We start from the raw sequence: 23,395 nt of genomic DNA, 5'->3' as shown, positions 1-23,395 counted from the left end.
TTATATATGTAATTATAGTTATTTATATAATTTATAACTGTTTTCTATTTGAATGTATTTTAAAATATGTATATATTAATACTGCATATATTACATTTCGGCATATATAGTGCACATGTAGCATCCTACCTAATAAAAGGCAAAAAAGAAAAAAGAAAAAAAGAACAATTATGTGCATTTCATATGTGTTCTTCCCTTTGCCTGACAGCAGATTACCACAGGTGGGAAATCTGTATTTCACTGATTCTGTCCTGTATCTGTTCCATTTTTTTCTTTTCTCATATCAGTTCCGCCAGTAATCCTGAAGCTGGACGAGCCGGAACGGCGCCATCACACCTGCATCGAGTTCACCGTGAGAGGCTTTCCCCATCCCACACTGCGCTGGTTCCACAAGGATCGTGAGATCCAGCAGAGCGAATATATCCGCATGGAGATGGAGTACTACCAAGATTACTTGGAAGGCTGCTTGACTTTTGAGAACCCAACACATTACGACAATGGATACTACACCCTAGTAGCCACTAACCCCCTTGGGTCAGTTACCAAAACTGTCCACGGCTATTTCCTTGAGCCACCGTTCGATGTGGATGACGGTAAGTCTGCACTATGTAATTTATCATTTATCACAAGGTATGAATTTGCTCTGATATTTATTAATTTTATTCTGATACACCCTGATATGCGTGTATATATACAGTACCTGTCAAAAGTTTATTTTTGAAAGAAGTCTCTTATGGTCACCCAGGCTGCATTTATTTCATCCAAAATAAAACAGTAATATTGTAAAAATATTATTACAATTTAAAATAATTGTTTTCTATTTTAATACGTTTAAAAATGTAATTTATTCCTGTGATCAAAGCTGAATTTTTTCTATTTAATAAATCCTTTAATAAATGTAACAAATACATTTAATAAATGCAAATAAATGCTGTTCATTGAACTTTCTATTAGACAAAGAATCATGAAAAATGTATCACCATTACCACAAAAATGTTAAGCAGCACAACTGTTTTCAACATTGATAATAATAATAAGAAGAAGAAGAAGAAATGTTACCTGAGCACCAAATCAGCATGTTAGAATAATTTCTGAAGGATCATGTGACACTGAAGACTGGAGTAATTATGCTGAAAATTTTATATATATGAACCATTTGTTCAACATTTTCTTTCTCTTTTTTCTTTTCTTTTTTTTCTCCTCTTGCTGTTCTTTTAGGAATAATTGAGTACAGTAAGTGCCTCTCTTTTTGACATTATACATATAAACAGACAAAAAAATATTGGTCACATCTCATGTCCTTTCTTATGTCAAAACATTATTTTGTTTCAGATACACTATAATCTATGATCTTAAATACAGCATTGAAGGAATTTGATAAGATAAGATACATTTTCAAGAGTTATCTCATACACTAGGTCTTCTCAAGTGCACCCAAAACACAGAACTTATCAAACAAGAATGTATTATGTAGTAACTGTGTATCATGCAATACTTGAAGTCTTCTTTATTGTCTGGTGTCTGTAAAAGAGGACACCCCTAATGACAGTTCACTGAGATAAATGGAAGAATAGCCCTCATGAATTGCAGCATGTATTGGACACGTATACAAGCTCTATGCATTAAGAGACCAGGATGGTATAATTGTTTTTGAGTTGGAGGACGGCTCATAAAATTTTGTACATTAAATTTTATTGCGTTGGATTAAACTGAGAAGGGTCATAGCACTTGCATATTGTTGTCCTACTGTTAGTTTAACTGCTTCTATTGTTCTCATTTGTAAGTCGCTTTGGATAAAAGCGTCTGCTAAATGAATAAATGTAAATGTAATGTAAATGTAATAGAGGGAAATTGTCATAGGGCTGAATAGTTATTGAGTCAAAAGTCTAATTAAATTAGATTTATTTCTTTAAATTAGGATATTACGAAGTTGTGAATCACACTGGGATACATTTCGACGAGAGTTCTTTTTATATACAGTATAAAGATTTTATAAACAATTTATTAAAGGGGTCATATAATGCCATTTTTGTACAAGCTAATATGATTCTTTAGGGTCTAAATAAAAAGTTTGTAATATACTTTAATTAAAAATTCTCATTAGTTTTGTAAGAAAACACTCATTTTACCTGGTCAAAAACAGCTCTGTTTTCAGCACGCCGTTTAAGTGCATGTGTCTTTAAATGATAATGAGCTTTGCTCACCCCGCCCCTCTGTTCTGTGCGTACACAGTTTGTAACACAATAACCATAACGCGTTGTTCATTATAAACGTGGGATTATGAATTATATCGAGAACGTCGTACATAGACAACATGCCGTAATGTACCCTGAGTGTAAACAGCCGCATTCTTCATGAAGCCTGCAAGCGATTTGCAAAGATTAATATAAATATTAATATAAAGGTTAATAAAACGTTACACTCACTTCAGTTCTTCTGGAGGTGCAGCAGGAACACGAATAGTTGGTACCGATCCTTTTTTCAGGAGCAGCTTCTTAGCAAAACCAGCTTTATAACGTTACTGACCCTCGTTTGTAAAGCAGTCTGGTGAAATGATTCGCGCAAACATGAAAGCATTGACGTTGATCGTGGGGAATATTCCTTTCGAAAACAAACTCAGCCACTGCGTCTTCAGCGGTTCGGCTTTAGGAACATCAAAATGACTCCTGTGTTCCTTATTACACCCAAGAACAGAACACCACAATCGCTTAGACGCCATTCTGCTCATAGACAGTGCTCCAACGTTTCAACAATGTCCACGCGGACTATGATTGACAGCTCGCTCACGAGCGAGGGCGGGTCTGTGTTGAAACGCTGCTGTCAATCAACAATCGTGGGAGGGGCGTCGATTTTGTGACGTCACAAAATCGAACGGCTTGATTTGAGATGGGGGGAAAACATATAAGAAGATTAAAAAAAAAAAACACTGGATGGATTTTTATCATTTTATGATGGTTGTGTACAGGCACTGCCAACACACATTTCAGTACAATCAACTTGTAAAAGTGCATGTACCATTATATGACCCCTTTAATGATAGTATATATTGGGCAAAACAATGGTTTGATTTTCAGACCACATTTCAAAAGTAAACTGAGAAATATTATAAATACAAAAAAGTGTGACAACTAGCCACACTCTCCTCTGCATTAGTGTTATTTTCGTACAATTTAATTAATATTAGAGTATTTAATATTTTGAATTAGCTTTTTTATATTTTTAGTTTAATTTGAGTAATTAGTGATTGATTTTAGTGATTTTGTTGTGTGCTATTGTTTTTTTTAGCTTAATATTTCTATTTAGCTTTCCTTTTTTTTTCAGTTTTAGTTATAGTAATTTTGGTAGTACAACTTAAAAATGTTTTATTTCAGTTGATAAGGCAACACTTCTAATTTTCATGCAATATTACATTATTTTTAAATTCATTATTATTTGAATTAACGAAAACATTAATGCTCTACATGAATGAAAGCATTTTTTGGCCTCCTCAATTGTGCAATGTCATTTCTATGTCCTGTAGCTCCAACAGCTGAAGATGAGGCAAAGAGACCTGAAGAAGATTCATTCGGAGTAAGATGTTCTTTCTGTTCTCCTATAATTTCGATTGTGCTTTTCAGCAGACGTTGCTGTATCATTGACTGCTTTATTGCTTTTTTCCTGTAGATGTCGATTGCTGTTGGTCTGGCTGGCTTTGGTTGCGTCTTCCTCATTGTGATTTTCGTCCTCATCAACAAATATAGCCGACGTAACAAATTTGGGATAAAAGGTATGAATAGATTATTCTGGTAGATTTTCTTCATGTTGAAATGCTTCTTGAAGGCAACATTTAAGTCCATATTTTGATGGATATTTACAATGGATTTTTGTCTAGATGTTTTATCCATAGGTAATTGATTAGATCATAAAAATTGGTCTCTATATACGACAGGTGCTAGGATGGGAGTAATTGAAAAGTGGTGAAGACGGATGAAAAGTAAAGTCAATTTAGAGCAAGCTATTACATTTTGGTAAAAGATTATAAAGACAGACATTTGTGTCTTAATGTGTCTTCAAGTAAAAATGGTTCATTTTGATTTCATGTTGACTTTTATTCCCAGTGGCAAAAAGCAAAAATAAAAATCACCCCTTCTCGAAGCAACACAATAGATTTCCTCAGTCTTTCAGTTGTCAATCACCTTGGTAACATAATAGATCTCGGCTTTGGTTTTGGGCTATGTTTAGTGCCTGCTTTTAAACAGTGGTCTGGCACATCATGAGTCAGATAGGGTTTGGTTTGTGCTGTGTGGGTTTATGTGAATAGAATTTGAGTTGAATACATCCTCCAGTCTCAGACCTTGGGGAGGCAGTTGGCGGAAATGCCTGTGAGTGTTTCTTTGGTTAGCTCGACTTCCTCTGCTAATATTCTAGTTAATATCGCTGTGGTTCAAGTGTTTTCAGAGTTTGTTGTAGGGGTGGGCAGTACCATCAAAAAGAAAAAAGAAAAAGACATATGATGATGTGACAACAAATGGAAGGTACTTTTCTTTGTAACTAAAGTCGTACACAATGTAAAGCTAATTTTGCATTGATGCCAATGGTATTTTTTATATTAATCATATTATTCAAGTTATGAATACAATTCCTGTTATCATTTACTCACCCTCATGTTGTTCCAAACCTACATAGATAATAGGCCTGTGACATAACATTTCAATCATGTTTTGCCATCCAAATAATGGAAATTATATTTCAGTTATATTATATTATATCCAACTATACCTTCGCAATTATATTCTTCTCCCTGCATTGACCTCACTTCACTCTGCCTTTGAAATTTTGAATAATGATTGTGTGTCTCAGGCAATATGTCAAAGAGGAAACAAATGACAGAAAATTATTTTATGTTTCCCATCCCCATTGCAGACCTCATATCCATCATCGCTTTTTAAAGATTGTGCCCCTAAACCAATAAAAACACGTTGGTCTATGCATAACCCTCTTGACCCAAGACTCCCTGCTCTTTTCTCATATATGTATAACAGGAAAATCTATTTTTTGTGACAGTACTGTGAGAGACAGAGAATAGGAGCTTCGTTCAATCCGAGAGGAATGGCTAATTTTGTCTCACGCTCATTGGCAAGGTTGAAGAGGCATAAAAGGATTGACACTCAAAGCGTGACGTAAATACAAGCCCTTTTCAGAACGCTGGCCCTCCCACAATACACCACTTGTTCTGTTTTTCTCTTCAAATCAGCTGGAGGTCTTAGGCAGCCATTACCTCAGATTGAGCTGTATTGGATTTTTGCCTCACTCAATCATTCTGGAGGCTTTTTTTGCAGTTGGAGTTTGATCACAGACTATTTTGGAGCAGGCAGTAAAATCAGATTTTGTGTCTGTGTGTGTGTGTGTGTGTGTGTGTGTGTTTTCCTTGCTTTCTGTGTTTGGACCTTTAGATTTCTATGAAATCATCAGATCATGAATGGATGTTGTGCTGCACAACATCTGATTGATTTCGCTTGCCTTTCAGGGCACTTCTGCAATTGATAAAGCTTTATAATCTGGCTGTCTTCACTTCAGTGTTTGGTTGAAATTGCAAGTTTGTAGAGTGGTAAAATTCGAGAGAGGTATAATTTTTGCGTATTCTTAATTTAATTCTTAAAGGGTACATAACATGCACAGTTTCACCTAATCTCATGTTAATCTTGAGTACCTATAGAGTAGTAGTGCATCCTTAATATCTCAAAAAAGTGTTTAGTTTTATTATATTTAGAAAAGAAAAATACAGCTTTCCGATTCTCTCCGGAAAAAGCCGAGGTCCTGGAGGCGGAGCTATAGAGTCAAGCGGTAGTTCTTGATTTCCAGCAAAAGACAGAAATCTGATCCAGTTGTACTTACATGAATGGGGTCTTTTATCACTGGGACCGCTCCACGTTTTAATAGCAAACGATTTGCAAATCCAGCGTCGACCTGAGCCTTGTTAATAAAACATTCGTCACTGAAACGACCAGAACACACAACCGCACTTCCTACACTCCGTTGCTGCCCCGGAAAAACAAACTGCATCCACTGTTCCTGTAACACTGGGTTCTTTGGAAAGCTGAACACGGTAAGCTTTCCCTCACATCCAAATACACACTTTTTTGGAGACATTCTTGAACAAATCCTATGCAGCGCTGCCGATGATTTCCTGTTGAAGCGCGTTGATGTGCGCGGTCTCGCTCTCCTCTAGTCGACGTGCTCGCGGGCGAGCTTTTCCGAGAGAAATGCTCATATAAGGAGTTCCACTCTTATCTACGTCATTAGATCCACGATCTAAAAAAAAACAGCCGAAACTTGTACCAACCCGGAAGTAAGATTTTCAGCATAGAAATTCTCCGTTATTCGTCCAAAATATTTTTTTAAAACTTTGCCCATGTTTAGCATGAGAATCTATCTCTTTAACACTGTAAACAACTCTGAATACATGAAACACCATTGTACCCCCCCCTTTAAGTTTTCTTAAGTTATTCCTGTATCCTTCTTGATAATTTTTTATTCTCTCTAGTGTATTTACATGAGTTTTCCATAATAAATGGATTCAGACAGTAATTATTTCTTAAAGGGATAGTTCACCCAAAAATGAAAATTCTGTCATCATTTACACACCTTCAAATTGTTCCAAACCTGTATGAATTTCTTTCTTCTGCTGAACCCAAAATATGATGGGCCCCATTTCATTCCATAGTATTTTTTTTTCATGTTATGGAAGTCAACAAACCTCATTGGTTCTTGCAGAAGCTCAAACTTGCTGCGTAACACACAAGAACGAACCTCATTGGTTCTTATGAAGTTTAATCATGTTGCGTAACACAGGAGAATGTAGAGTCCTGCACGGGACGGGTGACCCGCAAATTTTGCTCAAACGGGTGAAAAATATCCAACCGTGTCGGATACGGGTGCGGGTCGGGTCGGACACGGGGGAAACACGGGTCTAAACACGGGTTTAAAACAATCACATGCAAACGTAAAAATATATGCATATTTTTAGGAACACATCTACAAAAATATGCCTGTATTTCAAGTTGATAAAATAATTTTAAATCCACATCAGTTTATTTGTGCCGACGCGCCACGCCCTCCCAGGATCTATAACGTTACCTAGGCTACTTTCACTTTTAAAAATGTATCATAACCGCGCGCGCGCGATCTGCTTGCAGTCATTGAGATGGATGCTGAGGAGTTGAAGAAAAGAATAACTAGTGGAGATTGTAAAGTTGTCGACAATACGTCATAAAAAATCAAATCCACTATGTGGGAGAAATTTGGAGTTATCTGAAGAAAGTATTGTGAAAGGCTTATTTACTGCATGCATTTTCGTGTTGGATATCCGCAAATGTGGAACTTCATCGCTGAGGAAGCACGCAGAAACTGTGGTAACAAAGCAGTTCTATCGAACAGTATTTTTCAAATTTAACACTGTTAAGTATGTGTGGTGTGCAGGGCGTGTTTGAACCCAAAATTATCAGATGTAGGCTAGACGAAATTGCGTGGCATATAGTGTTGTAGCCGCGTCTGTTTGATTGGTAAAATGTTAAGGCTACTCAGTTTTGTGCTAACATTTGCCATGTTCTTCATGTACCGGCCTTTTGACAGCTTCGGCTGAAGTTGTCCTTGTGTTAATTGTCGTGTAATAACTTCTGTATGACCTGGCAATAAACATTTTTGTAATTGTGTCTATAATGTGATTGGCTAAACTGATTTTATTTCGGGTGCGGGTCGGGTATCGGTTCTGTTTTAAGCGGGTCGGGTCGGGTGCGGATTTTAATTAGTGCTGCTGTCGGAAAACGGGTCGGATGCGGTTTGAAGCACTGCGGGTACGGGCGGGTGCGGATTTACAAAATCGGACCCGTGCAGGACTCTGGGAGAATGAACCTCATTGGTTCTTGTGAAGTTTAATCGTGCTGTGTAACATGAAAATGAACCTCAGTGGTTCTTGTGGAAGCTCAAACGTGCTGCGTTACAGGAGAGTGAACCTCAGTGGTTCTTGTGAAGCTCAAACGTGCTGCGTTACAGGAGTGAACCTCAGTGGTTCTTGTGAAGCTCAAATGTGCTGCGTTACAGGAGAGTGAACCTCAGTGGTTCTTGTGAAGCTCAAACGTGCTGCGTAACACGAGAATGAATTGGTTCTCATTCATCAAGTAAACATGCTTGAGCTTCCGTTTACTACAACATGCAAATTCAATCTGTTCATCGTACAAAGTGATTGTGTCTTTTCAGAAAATTTGGACTAAACCGCTCAATTCATATGGATTAGTTTATGAACTTTTTGAAGTGTCAAAGTAGTAGGGAATGAAAGCTCTCAGATTTCATCAAAAATATCTTCATTTGTGTTTTGAAGATGAAAGAAAGGCTTACGATTTTGGAACGGACATGAGGGTGAGTAATTAATGACAGTTTTTTTTATTTTGGGGTAAACTAACCCTTTAAGGTGATGTGCATTGATAAAAAAATGACACTTATGTATTCGGATGGCAGTCGTTTTACGAGGAGAAGAGTTATTTTAGGGAACTTGTACGTTTATTTCTATAACATGACCGTATTCCAACATTATGGCAAGAAAGCGAAGCGTTAATGCTTAGCCTGCCAGACCTGCCTGTTGCTGTCATTATAATGATCATTTTTTAACAGTTTACCTGATAAGATGTTGGTCCTATTGCACTTAGCAGTGCTCAAAAAGAAGCTAAATGTTACTCAATTTCTCATTTTTCTTCAAGTTTGTCGAACCACAGTGATACAACCACAGACTAGCGCCTGTAAATGATTCTCACGTCCTTGTATTAATCAACAATTCAATGCCTGCATTTTTTCAGTGTGAGGGGCAGCTTGATAACATCTTGTCTATTTTTATTTTTCATACATTTAAAAAGGAAGCTTTGGTCTTTGTTTGAACAATGTCCTGGTTCTATAGAGGGAAACTTCTGTTAATCAGTTCCTGTCCTCTATCAATCAAAATGTCAATAAGAAAATAATTGATTTCCATTACCAAGAAGAAAGTACACAGGAAATGTTGTTTCCAAGCATTTCTTTTTACAACGTTTCCGCTGGGGATATTTAAGATGTTTTATTGAATTGAATTCCATATAATGCATTAATTTCCTGTCTCAGGACATGATTTTTTTTTTAAAGAGAGCTTCAGGCTTGTGTCTTTACTGGTCATTGTTTTATCTGAATTATAATCAGACATTTTGTCCAGTCTCAAATCTGTAATATAATCAAGCTTGCTTCATCCATGATATAGAAGTGACATTGCAGATGCATCGGGTCTCATTCACTAACTGTGTACACACATGGTTGTGTGTAAAACCAGTGCGCTGTGGATTATTCAGAAATATTGATCCATAAATTTGATTTTTTTTTTCAAAAAATAACACAAAAACAACTGACAAAAGAAGAGTAAAAGAACTTTTACATGTCCTGTATAAATGGCTAATTTACGTCTCTAAAAAACACACAAAATTATGCCAAAATGCCTTTTTTGTCGAGTATCAAGCACAGTTAAATGACTTAAATGAAGTCTTAAATGTATGTAAAGAGTTGTGAGAAAATAGGATGTGCGTCAGAGCCACGACATGTGCGTAACGTCTTAAAGTGTCAGCAGTGCCTATTAAACCTGCTGCTGTGATGTCTGTCATTAATGATAATCAAAAGGAAAAAAAAGTTTGTAGCTTTAAGAAGTATTAATCTATATCTAATTCCGAATTTATGCAGTGAAGACTGTGTTTGAAGTGTTTGATAACTTTATTCAATATCTGTATTTATTACATGGCTTGGTTGAATTCCAATGTAGAATGCAGTCTGTTATTTCTTGTTATACCATGGTCTGGGTGAATACTCGATTCTGATTGGCTGCAGGGTGTCCATTAAAAAGTGATAATGTACACCTAGGAAAGGCGTCCCGTCAATTTGCCTGATGACAGTTCTAAATGATTGCGCTGGCTCAAACTCACTGATCAACTGCTGCGGTCGGGTCGCTGTGGCCACGTTGCTTGGCAACGCCTGTATACGGGAGATATTAAATAGTGCGCTCGACTTAATAAATAAAAACCCTCACGATTTTTACTCTAAAACACATTAAAGTATTATTAATTGATTCAATATTTCTTTCTTTCGTAAGTGACCATGGTATAAGCGGGTTAATGCCCTTCGAGGTGTCCATTGTCAGGTATTAATCCGCTGCGCGTCGGACGGTTCATGCCTCGCCGTCGTCCATTAATACCTGATAATGGACACCTCGTCGGGCATTAACCCTTACATAACAGACCGCTGCTAAGTATAACACACCGTTGCCTTGAAAAACAGAGCGTCGCTATGGACGCAGGATTCTAACCATAGAGACGGAACGGACTATTTTCTTTTAGTTTTTAAATCAATAAACTCCTTTTTAAATCAATATTTTGTGTCAAATTATTGATTTATTTGGTAGGTAGCCATGTAATAAGCGGGATAATGTAGAGTGAGGCGGTTGTTATAGCGAATACAACCCCTTCAGGCTGATTCAAGCTCCGCTTCGCGTCGGGGTCCTGATCAGCCTGTCGGGGTTGTATTCGCTATAACAACCGCCTCGCTCTACATGATCCCTTGCATATCCTACCTGATAGACCTACCTAAAAATCTTAAAGCACTGTTTACAAGGTTACATGGGTCAAAAACAATGAAAACAATAACTTTTTGTGCATTTTTACAGTGCAAGTAAAAATCTGAACTGGTCTGACTGGGCCAATAGAAAAAATTTAGTAAAATTGTGAACAGTATATGCACACACACACACACACACATATAATATATGTAAGGGTTAATGCCCGACGAGGTGTCCATTGTCAGGTATTAATGGACGACGGCGAGGCGTGAACCGTCCAACGCGCAGCGGAAGTCTCCGCCGAAGTCCATTAATACCTGACAATGGACACCTCGAAGGGCATTAACCCGCTTATACCATGGTCACTTGCCAAATAACACATTTTTAAAACATTAGTTTATATTTTATGTTTTACAATCAAAATCTAAAGTTTTTACAAACAATAACTTGGTTTCCCTGGTTACGCCTGACGGTTTATTTACTAGGTGTCCTCTATCACTTTTTAATGGACTACCTGCAGCCAATCAGAATCGAGTATTCACCCAGACCATGGTATAAAAATATAATAATATACATTACACACACATATCTTATATTAACAAAAACTTGTTAGATGCGATTAATCGCAATGAATCGATTAGACAGAACTTAAGATAAATAATCTTTTTTTGTGAATATATGGCTGTTTTTTTGTATTATAAGTAATACTTAAGGAACATATTACAATATTATAACAAATGTCATGACCCCTTTAGATTTTGCATAAAAATGCTGCATTTCTGCATGCGCTCTAATGCTAGTGCGCATTTTTTAAAGAGCGTAAGGATACATTTGCAGTGAGTGAGATTGTGCAGAAAGTGCTTATATGTAGATGTTTTGGACGGGTATTATGGTAATTACTAACTGTGGGTATGTGCTACTGCATTAAGAATAATCCGGATTCATCAGGATATGATGCTGTGCTTTAGGGCTTCTGTTTTTAATAAATAATACATCCCAAATAACAAATAATAACACATTTAAAAGTTAAAATATACTTTCACTTTCCTGCAACACTGCAAACCAAAAAGCTTTGATGTCAGGGATGTGTTCTTCTATGTAAAGCACTTTGAATTGCCATTGTGTATGAAATGTGCTATATAAATACATTGTATAAATGTACAAATGTTACCTCATTGTAAAGTACAACGAAATGTATTATGCTCATGAAAAGGCAACATTTATTATTTGATTTAAAAACAGTAACAGTAATTCAGTAATAATTGAGAAATATTAGAATTTAAAATAACTTTTCATACATTTTAAAATGTAATTTATTCCTGTGATGCAAAGCTGAACTTTCAGGATCATTACTCCTCTCTTCAGTGTCACATGATCCTTCAGAAATCATTCTGCTCAAGAAACATTTATTATTATTATCAATGTTGAAAACAGTTGTGCTGCTTAATATTTATGTGGAAACCATGATGCATTTTGTTTCAGGGTTGATAGAAATTTCATTTATTTGACATGGAAATCTTTTGTAACATGATAATAGTATTTACTGTCACCTGTAAACAATTTAATGCATCTTTGGTGAATAAAACTAATAATTTATTTTACATAAATCTTACTAAACGCAAACTAATTACATAGAGTGCTTGGTTACATCCTAATGTCACCATCAGACATCTGAAATGGCGTGAGATATGCTTTTTTTTTTGCCCAATATTGGGGAGGAAGACTGAGTTATGATGACGTATGATCTTAACATCACTAACTGCATGTGACAGGGTTTATTTTAGCTTCACCGCAAAAACCCTCCCCTTTGCTTCCCCTCCATGCTCTTTGCCCTGATAGCTCACCTGCCTATTAAGATCTTATCATCGCTGTCACAAGGGCTTAAACCTTCCTCGGCTACATTACCGCACTAAGCCAAGGGCTGTTTAGCACACATCATCAAACCCAAAGATTTCACGCCTGACTCACCTTGCCCCAGCGAATGAAGCAGTCAATGGAGCCACACGTAGAACAACAGCTCACATGTAAAGACAACCACAAACATGTCTGAAACAACCCTGACATGCAGTTTCTTTGACAGACGGCTACGTACAAAACACATTTTGAAGCTGTCGCTGATATGGAACAATAACCATTTTCTAATGTCGAAACATTTTTTTACCCATCCTTGAAAGTGAAACAGGGTCATTCAGCTCCATTTTTCAATTCTGAAAAGCACTTCAATCCATTATGATTGAGGTTTAAAAGGATACTTTCCCCATTGAAGTAATACACTGTGCTTTTTCAACCACATTTCTGCCCTACCAGCGACCAAACAATTATCTGTAATCACATCATTTTGGTAATAAAAATGAACACATGCCCCTCTTGAGATGGAAAACACCTCTGTTCCAAAAAATCCTTGCTCATCTCGGATTTGATCATTGTTTCAGGTTCATTTGTTGCTTAAGTGATCCCTAGCTCACACAATGCCAATATGAACCCATTATGCCTGACTATAGCAGTGTTTGGTATTGTAAATGGTGTTTGCTAAGGCATTTGAACAAACCTGAAACCCTAAATATTAAACTTTGACACATTACTGATCCTGCACCGTTTGCGCTACAGACATGAATGATACTTCAAATTGTGTGGTTTAGTGAGGAAAGATGTGTTATTCCTTTTTTAAGTGATCAGTATTGCATTATTTTCCATAGCGGACTATAGAACCGGTGAAAAACCCCATAGACTTGCATTGAAGGAGGGATTTGAGCCATACTGTATATAGAGAGCATCATTTGAAATTGGATTGTACGCAACCACCCAAAACATCCTAATACCTATATGCATCATGGATGTGAGTGAGCTCTGCATAGACACTCACATGTTTTCCGGAAAATTGTAATTTCAGGGTTGTGCAAAATTCAGAATTTAATAATGGTCTAATTTCAGTTCAGAATATGGAATTTGAATTGAATTGCCACTATACATAGGAAGTTGAACGGGTTAAACAACAGGAAGAAGAATTAACTGAATTGTTACTCAAAGAAATTAAACACAGGTGATGCATTGTGGGTAATGAAGTGTTCTTCCACTAATGTCCGTCCATCCATCCATCCATCAGTCTATCAGTTTATCCATATGTCTTTCTATCTGTCCATCTGCATCCATCCATCAATCCATCAATCTATAAATATCCATCTATCAGTCTATTCATCTGCATGTCCATCCATCCGTCTATATCCATCTGTCGGTCCGTCTATACATCTGTCCATCCATCCATATCATTCTGTCTGTCCATCCTTCTCTATATATCCATCTATCCCTCTATCTAACTGTCTGTCCATCCATCCGTCCATCCATATCATTCTGTCTGTCCATCCATCTCTATATATCCATGTCACTCTAATCTGTCTGTCCATCCATCCGTCCATCCATCCATATCATTCTGTCTGTCCATCCATCTCTATATATCCATCTGTCACTCTAATCTAACTGTCTGTCCATCCATCCGTCCATCCATCCATATCATTCTGTCTGTCCATCCATCTCTATATATCCATCTGTCACTCTAATCTAACTGTCTGTCCATCCATCCGTCCATCCATCCATATCATTCTGTCTGTCCATCCATCTCTATATATCCATCTATTCCTCTATCCAACTGTCTTTCCATCCGTCCATCAATCCATCCATCTGTCCGTCCATTCGTCCATCCATCTCTATATATCCATCTATCAGTCTATTCCACTGTCTGTCTACCCGTCCGTCCGTCCACCCACCCATCCATCCATCCATTACTATACAATATATCTCTATCTATCACTCTATCCAGCTGTCTGTTTGTCCATCTATCCATCCATCTGCCCATCCGTCTGTCTGACTATTATTACTTGCTCTGCCTCTGAAACAAGTCTATGTTTTTTAAACTTTTAAAAACTTTCAAACATGATTGACAGAATTTATTTGGTTAAAAAGTCTGTTTTCAATTCAAAATTAATTTCCATTCATTTCAATTCTGTTTCCTTACTTTGGAATTACAATTGTGTGTCCCGTTTGTTTCCTCAATTCAAATTAAATTCAAAGTCAGGAGTTTAAATAGCATTCTCATTTCAGTTATGAATTACACATAACCATGGTAAAAATATTTTTTTGTAATATGGTCTGTGTTTGTAGTAACCTGTGGATGCACTCTGCTTCTCTGTGATTGAGCTGCTGTAAAGTACCTCTTTTCCAAACATAAGTACTACATAGTAAAAACACTTAGCCTCTCAGTGCCGTTCACCAGACAGATACTGCCCATCTCAACTCTATTATATAGGGAATAGGGGACATAGATAAACGCCCATTCTCTCCCTCTTAAGGCTGTATGAAATGGAGATGAAGGTGTGTGTCATGCTTAGATGAATGGTCATTATCAGCCCCCTAAAGGTAATGCACTAAATCAATTCCATGCCATTGAAATGGCTCAGTCCCTTTTGTCGTAACACCATGCAACATGATAGAAGTTGTCGCGGTCTGGACGTGCTTTGATAATAATTGGGGTGAGAACATGTAGATTATACAAAAAAATAGTTTGTGTGCCGTTAATTATGAACTGATGAGATGTAATTGTTGCAGAACATTCAGTCCATTTAGTCCAAGGACAGAATTCTAATTACAGACATGTTTCGATTTTTTTACGGTTGTGTTTCTGGATCATTCTAGGTGAGGAGAAATATTCAGCTAAAACTTGGCCCAAAACTTTGGATTAGATTAGAGCAAATGCTCCAGAATGAGATCAGTATTTCTAGTTATTGTGCATGTCATTTTAAAACATTAATATTATAGCTTGCTCTGCCTCTGAAACAACTTTCATCTCAATCACCGAGCTATATTTGATACAGTGAGAGGTGATCGACTGTAAGGTGTAATGCAATCCAAAGTGTGCTGCAAAATGATATGCATTATAAATAAGAAAAGGCTCTAAAATAGTCTCTGAATAAAATGTGGAGACGTGTTGCAAAAATTCCACAGTGGTCGATCAGATAAAGTGGTCTTTCAAATGGCGGTTGTGCGCTTTTGAAATATTTGGTAGGATGGTTTAATAAGTGTTTCAGCTCAATTATTTTTTTAAATTCTTTAGAAATCATTCTAATTTGGTGCTCATTTCTTAATGTTATCAGTGTTGAGGAAACCTTTGAGGAAACAGAGATACATCTTTGATGAATTGAAAGTTAAAAAGAACAGCATTTATTTGAAATATATATATGAAATACTGAATGCATTTATCCTGATTATATACACTCTATATCCTATTCTTCCAAAGACTCTCTGTCTGACCTGTGCAATACGTTTTTGAAAACATGGGGGCATTCTGTGCATTAACTTTAGCGGAACTGTCATCTATAATAGGCAATTTCTGTGATCGTCATGGTGTGTTGTCACGGTTGTCACAGGAGAGGGGGACGTGATAGTGAAGAGTGCTGTAGGGATGGAGAAATCATTTCTTTTCCACACCTAATCAAGACTGTGTTTCCCCCTCACCCGTGATCTGCGTCCATTGATAGGTCATTTAATTTAATAGAGGCTATACAATGCTTATAACATCACCAGTGTGAACGCAACCGTCGCAGTGCAGAATCATAGAGTCTGTGTTAGTTTGCACATCTTAAGCCTTGTTTATTATTTTAGATGTAAAATGTGAAGGTCGATTTGCATTTCTTAAAGGAATCAGATTTCAGTATAGAAAACAGATGACAGAAATAAGACCAACTGCAATTCAGAATGCAGATATTATATAAAAATATATATTATATTTAAATACTTAATGTTCTATCAATATTCTATCAAAGTCACTGGGACATTTTCTAACTTTCTTCTTTACTTTCTTAAAAAGTATACGTAGTAATTAAATATAGATAAGACATTATAAATTATTTATAATTATAAGTTTGAATGGAGCCTGTGTGTTATGTGGTTCAGGCTGACTTAATAACAGAAATTTAGATCAAAGGAATATGAATACAATGTTTCATTTCAAGCAGTGTAATTATATAATACAATGCAACTTAGATGTAAATTTTTGACTTTTTTGCACTGAAATATTACTTATTGTTAGCACAAACAAATTATGTTTGTTATTGTATTGTAGCCATGGGAGGTCATGCATTATTATTGTTCTCTGTATTTTTTTCAGGCACAAAACATGTAATTAGCAGCTGTCAAACATAATTTTATGAGCATGCAGACTCAGTTTGGCTGGAAATGAAATTGTCCACGTTCAGAATCACTAGTGTGTACGATGATAAAGTTGTAGACTCGTTCTCAAGTGTCAGACAGTGATTTTAAAATAAACTAACACTTTTACTTAGCAAGGATGCATTAAATTGATTATAAGTGAGAGACATTTTTAATATCATTGATTCTTGAGCAGCATATTAGAATGATTTCTGAAGGATCATGTGACACTGAAGACTGGAGTAATGATGCTGAAAATTCAGCTTTGCATCTCAGGAATAAATTTCATTTATCAACAATTATTTTAAATTGTAATAATATTTCACATCATTTCTGTTTTTACTGTGGTGAGCATAAGAGTCTTTCGAAAACATTTAAAGATTTTACCGACCCCAAAGTGTATAAGTATTGTATTTAGAAATGGCTTTTTGTACCTCAAGACCAAGAGCCAAAAATGAGATTGAGAAAACAACTTTTGTTTACACTTTACACTGTAAGAAAAAAATTAATTCGCTCAAAAATTTCTTGTAAATTTCACGATTGAAATGAATTAAACATGGAATTTAAGTAGAAAGGCTGAAATAGTATTTTCTTGTAAAACCTACTCAGATAACCTTTGTTTTATTTGCAGAGTAATTTTTACACTGTAGAGAGCTATAGAGAAAATTAAGACTTGATAATAACAAAACAAGAAAAAAATAGCAATAATGTGTGGCATCTTAGGGGTTCCGAAATAATTGACTGTAATTAGTCAGCACCCAAAAGGCCGAAGTTTAGATGAGTGTTCGCTTCTAAAAGACTTCTGTTCTCATGTCACAGCTTTTCTAACTTAATCTGTCTTAGTGCTGCTTTTCTGCTCTAGTGGGAACAAATGCAGCCAATTTTTACTCATTGAGCATGATAATTAGCAACAATTGTAAAAGTAATTTCCCAGATTAGGCAACCTCGACAGAGCAAGGCATGCACATTAGACTAAAGCCGGGTGCACACTGTATGATTCTTGCCACGTTTTTCTCTTCTGAGACTAAATTGGTTGGTCACATAGTGTGGCATGCTCACCAATGGCTGATTAATTGCCTTTGTGCTGAATCTTGTACATTCCTAAGAAGCAATAAATGTAAAGGACAGTAAAAAAAAAAAAAAGTGCATGGTTGCTCTTCTTGGAATAGGAGTTCATTGAGTTAAGGCCATCTGACAAACGGGTCACCTTCATGGGGACGTGTTGTGTTTATTTCATTAAAGAAAGTGAATTATATTGGAACTTTATCAGTAATACTCTAAATTCCAATTTTGAATGTATTGCTTTCATTGTAGATTATTTCATGGTTTGCTGAATGCAAGAAGGTTGCAAGTGTGAGCCCTAGAAGATAAGAGCCATAAAGTATCACCATTGGGCCTTTGAGTAAAGCACTTAACCCCAGTTGCTCCAAGCGGATTGTTGCTGTAGTAAACATACTGTAGGTTGCTTTGGATAAAAACATCTTCTAAATGAAAATAACATCATTTTTTGGTCACCAGGGTTAAATTGCTGTCCTGCCAGACTGGATCATTTGCGCAATTTATGGCGTATTGTGATAATATTGCATTGTGGGATCCTTGGCAACTCCCAAACCTTTTTTTTTTTCATTATATTTAGGTTCTCTGTTGAAGGCATGCGAAGAGTCACGTATCCCAGACATTAGTCAAAGACACTGTCATTCATCCAGTTGATCTGCTGGAGAAACACTTGTAGCCTTTGACTGTACATCTCAAAAACACCGTCTGCCATGTTCTGAGTACCAGCGTCATCCCTCAGAGAATGCGTCATGTTCACTGTAGATGAGTGGGCGAATGCAAATCAGTCTTATTTCCAGCGCTCCAGTGTTTGTTAAACAGCACAGAAATCACTGCGCTCTTAGAATCACACACTCCGAAAATAGTCTATAATCGTTTTAATCCCAGATGTGGGAGGAAGTTGCTTTTTTAAAGATCACAATTTGCTTTTGAAAAATGTCAGCACACACTGTGTGTCTGAGAACTTAAAGCTCTCATCTTCCTCTTATGTTGATCAAACAAAAGGAATATTCTTAGTGTCAGGTTTTTTTTTTTCCTTTGGCCTCTACCAAAGCAAATTCTAACAAGAGGGAACAGTTAAATGTGACCAGGGACGTGCCGAGAGTTGCTCAGTCTATACTGTATGTATATATATATATATATATATATATATATATATATATGGCAGTTTCTTGACCTAACAGCCTACATTTTACATACTAGGCCTGTAGATGGTAGCCTGACTACGTCAGACTTCGTACTTCCGCTCAATTTCATTTCGCTTCTGTACTTAGTCTGAGACTGCTTCAGAGCTTTCTGTTTGCCACCGGTCTGGAAACAGCCGGGCCAATCAACGAACAGAGGGCGGGCTGAGAGCCGTGACGTACGCTGATTGTACCGTGGATGCGTAGATTTACTTCACATAATCTGCAAAAGTCGTTCACAGCCATGTTCACTCCGGTATTTCGCTCGATGGTTTTGTTTTCGCATCATACATGTGTTTACAGTGAAAGTTAAATGCGGCTGAGCATGCGCATAACACACGCCATAACCAAACGTTATGTGATTGGCTTACGGGTAACCAATGATTTTAAACTTCAGACAAGCGCCCCCTAGCAAGAGAGAAAACACTTCTCTGTTATGCCATTCCAGACTCTGTCTACGAACCAAAGTGAAGTAGCAGAGTCTGGTATTACCAGGCTATGTAGATGGAGCTTGGACTTAATTTAACCAACTATGATAGTTTCATCAAACACTAAATCAATATGCAGTACATAAATAAATGGAGGAAATTGAACACTAACCATTAATGTGACTTCTAGTGCTGCATGGTTTTGTGGAGAGCTTTGTTTTCAATTCACATCCGATTTTTAATTGACGCAAATTCGCAATTCATTTGTAAAATGAGACTAACTGCAGATCCAGATCTCTCCAAAAATGCAATTTCTGGACTGTAAAGAACGACCCTTGTCTTTTTTCTTTATAGCTACTTCATCTTTGTAAAAAAAGAAGAAAAAAAAAGAAAACAGATGTTGGCAATGTAGTTTTCAACCAATTTTTGGATAAGACCAAGTACTTAACATTTTCCAATGAAATTTGAGCATATGCCACATCATGATTAGTTCCTGTAATATACATGACAAACAGGTCATCAATGAATTATGTAATCTTTTTTAAGGGGTCCTATTATGCCCTTTCACGGAGTCTTGATTTTGTTTTAGGGGTGTAATAGAATATGTTTTCATGCTTGATTGTTCAAAAAACAATATTTTTTATATACTTTTTCACATATTTTTACATTATTACAGCATCTCTCTCCTAGTCAGACTCGAACAGGGGTGCGTTTCCCGAACAACGACATAACTCGCTGCTTAACTACCATAGTACGATGCATCGTTGAAGAAATCAACTAGCTAGTTACGACTGTTTCCCGAAACCGTATTGTCGCAAAGTGGTCGTTCAACCACGTTTGTTTATGACGTCACGCACGTGGTGGAGCAATAACTTATTTTAATGAATCTGTTTGAGATCGAATTAACGGTATGTTTTGCTATAAATTACAGACATGGCATCTGAGGACTATTTCTCATTTTTCTCAGTTATTTTGCTTTATTTCCAGATTCAATCATAGGCTCGTTCTTACATTGTAGAGCATGTTTGCACATGCACACTCTTCAAAAATGCTGCTTTAAATCTCATGATAAACTAAAAGACGTAACTGGCATTTGTATGTATTCTGAATAAAAGACACAGGTTGTACTGAATGTCAGCTTGCTTATTTTGCTCAAGATAAGGATGTATTAAGTCCACATGTCATGCAAACTAGAAACTATGCTTCTAACCACAGGTCGAGAGTTGTCGTTCCAACCACACAACTTTGCGATGCTGTTTGCGAATGTTCGTTAGAACGATGGTTTCGGGAAACACTGACTCGTTGAACTATGCTGATAACGACGGAACTTGCGAACATAGTTGGCTAACGATGCTTTTGGGAAACGCACCCCAGACCGATTTCGATGAAGCCCCTCCTTCCGAAATACGAAATGTGCTGTGATTGGTTACCTGGCCCAGTGTGTTGTGATTGGCAGCGCTTAGCGCGTGTTCAGGAAATGTCCCACCCCTCCATAACTGCGAGTTCTTCTCTAGTGTAAATATTGAGGATGGCGTCAATTTCAAACCAATTCAAGCCCGATTCAGACCCTGACAATGTTATCGAAAAAGAGGATCGTCCAGAACAAATTTCGTGCACAGACTTTGCAAGCACAGATTTCACAGGACGTTTTAGAGTGGTATGTTTTTTGTAATTTTCTTATACATCATAGATACAATGTTATCAAACATTTAATCATGATATCTGTCGGAAAACTAAGATAATACAAACAGTAATCGATCACTAAACTAGGGCTGCCCCCGACTAAAGATATTCCTAGTCGACTAACACTCCTGCATTTTAGCGATTAGTCGAATAATCGTTCATTTATTATATTAATATAAAAACTTGCGTATATACAAGGAAAGGTATAGTCCAAGTTGAAGTTTAACACTTCCATATGACAGAAAATGCTAAAGCATGATATTAGCGCGTTCAAAATGAAAATTAAGCGCTTAAAACAGAATAGTAAAGCGTTTAAAGTATACAGTGCTTACGGACACAAAAATCAGTGGCCGGAACGTTAGGCTAATTATAACATAAAAACAGCAATCAGACTGTCTGTGCATTTTAATAATTTATTATCAAAAATACAAACTGTAACAGTTACATGTCAAAAAAAAAAAAAAAAAAAAAGTTTTGAATAAAATAAACTAAAATTCGTTCTTTAAAATAAATTAAATAAACTCATTAGTAACTTAGGCCTAGTACAAAACAAGGCAAAAAATAAAAATAAATAAAAAAATACTGTAGCAAAAACGCTGTTTGGTATAAAAATACAGTGGAAAATTAATATAATTTTTATATTGTTCAAAAGGAAAATTAACAAAAACGAACAATTTAATAAATGCACATGGCACATCGCACAACGCCAAAACTTAGAATAAAAAAGAAGGCGGCAAACAAATCAACAGCCTAAGGATTTGATTAAATTGTTTAGAACAACTATATTTAAGACAAAATGTGGAACAAATAATTTAAAGAACACAAATACAAATAAAAAATATCAGAGCAAAGCCGCAAACTGCCATTAAGACGACGGATGAGTCTTGACCTTAAACAACAAATTGCAAACATCAGACTAATTTTTCTTCCAGAATAAAAAACAACTTCTGCATTATATAAAAACGAATAAATAAAAATAATATGTATTTATTTATTTGTATAGCCTACCCCTCATAAAAATACCCGTTTTTTATTTTTTTATTTTTTATATAGCCTAACGGATAGCAAACAGAAACACTACAAAAAGGAAATTAAGCATTCTTACCTAAGCTTTCAATTCGATTTTATTTTTTTCATATTATGTGAGAGGAACACCAGCTTGTCCACATTGTTGGGAAGAAGGGAGCTTCTCGACTTGATCACAATGAAGCCGGCCGCTCTGATGGAGTGGATGTGGAAGGGATACAGTTTAGCTGCTTAAGGCGGCGCTCACATATCGCGCATAAAAACGCGTAGAAAACGCTAGGCGCGCCGCGTTCTCCTTTTTCGAAAGCGCTAGGGCGGTTGCGCTCTGCTAAGCAACCATCAGCCGCACTCTCCGTTACAGTTGTCACGTGACTTACGGTGCGCTTGCGGCATTCTGAAAAGTTGAGATGTTTTTATCTCGATGCGAAGCGGACGCGCTCGGAAAAAACGAGGGGTCTGTACATATATAAAGTGCGCTTTGGTATACAGCGAGGCACGAGATCTCGTTGATCTCTCGTTGCTTTGATGTCATGTCATACACTGATTGCGCAGCCCCTGATTGCGTAATTTTTTCACGTGATTTTTTTTTGCGACTAACCGACTAATGAAAATGTATTCGACCAAGCCCTCTTCATATCGACTAACGTTTAGTCGACTATTTGGGGGCAGCCCTACACTAAACCACGGTTAATTCTCCTAAGGAGCGGTGATCCGTCTTACAAAAGTGAGAGCTTACAGAAACAAGCTGTTCTCCATAAAATGCACATAGCACAGATAAACATTTGGGTTTTAATGTTCAGGAAAAGTTTTTAAAATACATTTTAACTGTCTAAGTTCGTCAGCCCTAGGAAGGTCAAACAAAGGAGTTTTGGAAACGGGGTGGACAAAACACCACTCTTTGACATAACGACAACACTGCCTTCTCTAATGCAGCTCATCCAGGCCTCATCCCCTTTTTTGCGTATACTGTGGGCGGAGATTATTTAAATGAGGAACATTATGACTTCATAAGATCCGGAAAAATTACGTTGTAGTCCAAACGAGCCGTTTGTTGTAGTTCTTGAAAAGGGGATCCTGTTAAATAAAATATCTTTGAGCTTGGTAAACATGCAGATCTTTTTTATGCTCAAACAGCAACATTACACACTTACTAAAGTTGAAAAAGTAGAAAAGCATAATAGGACCCCTTTAATATGTAATATGTGAATTTTGTGAAAAGTGAAATGTCG

The 23,395-nt window shown here is 36.7% G+C and overlaps 1 protein-coding gene across 4 annotated transcripts in view; it reads left to right on the top strand.

Annotated features, from left to right (window-relative positions):
* Positions 1-23,395, top strand: part of ntrk3b (neurotrophic tyrosine kinase, receptor, type 3b) — a 135,770-nt gene that overhangs the window by 77,204 nt on the left and 35,171 nt on the right. For 2 of the 4 annotated variants that reach the window (XM_079867215.1, XM_079867213.1), the window contains exons 8-11: positions 288-593; positions 1,219-1,233; positions 3,521-3,570; positions 3,664-3,766. In XM_079867215.1, the coding sequence (XP_079723341.1) occupies positions 288-593; positions 1,219-1,233; positions 3,521-3,570; positions 3,664-3,766 (474 nt within the window). Of the gene's footprint in view, positions 1-287; positions 609-1,218; positions 1,234-3,520; positions 3,571-3,663; positions 3,767-23,395 lie in introns of all 4 variants that reach the window. The other 2 variants (XM_079867216.1, XM_079867214.1) reach the window with 1 other exon arrangement.

Source organism: Squalius cephalus (assembly GCF_949319135.1).
Source record: "Squalius cephalus genome assembly, chromosome: 3".
NCBI lineage: Eukaryota > Metazoa > Chordata > Actinopteri > Cypriniformes > Leuciscidae > Squalius > Squalius cephalus.
This window is presented reverse-complemented; position numbering and strand designations above follow the sequence as displayed.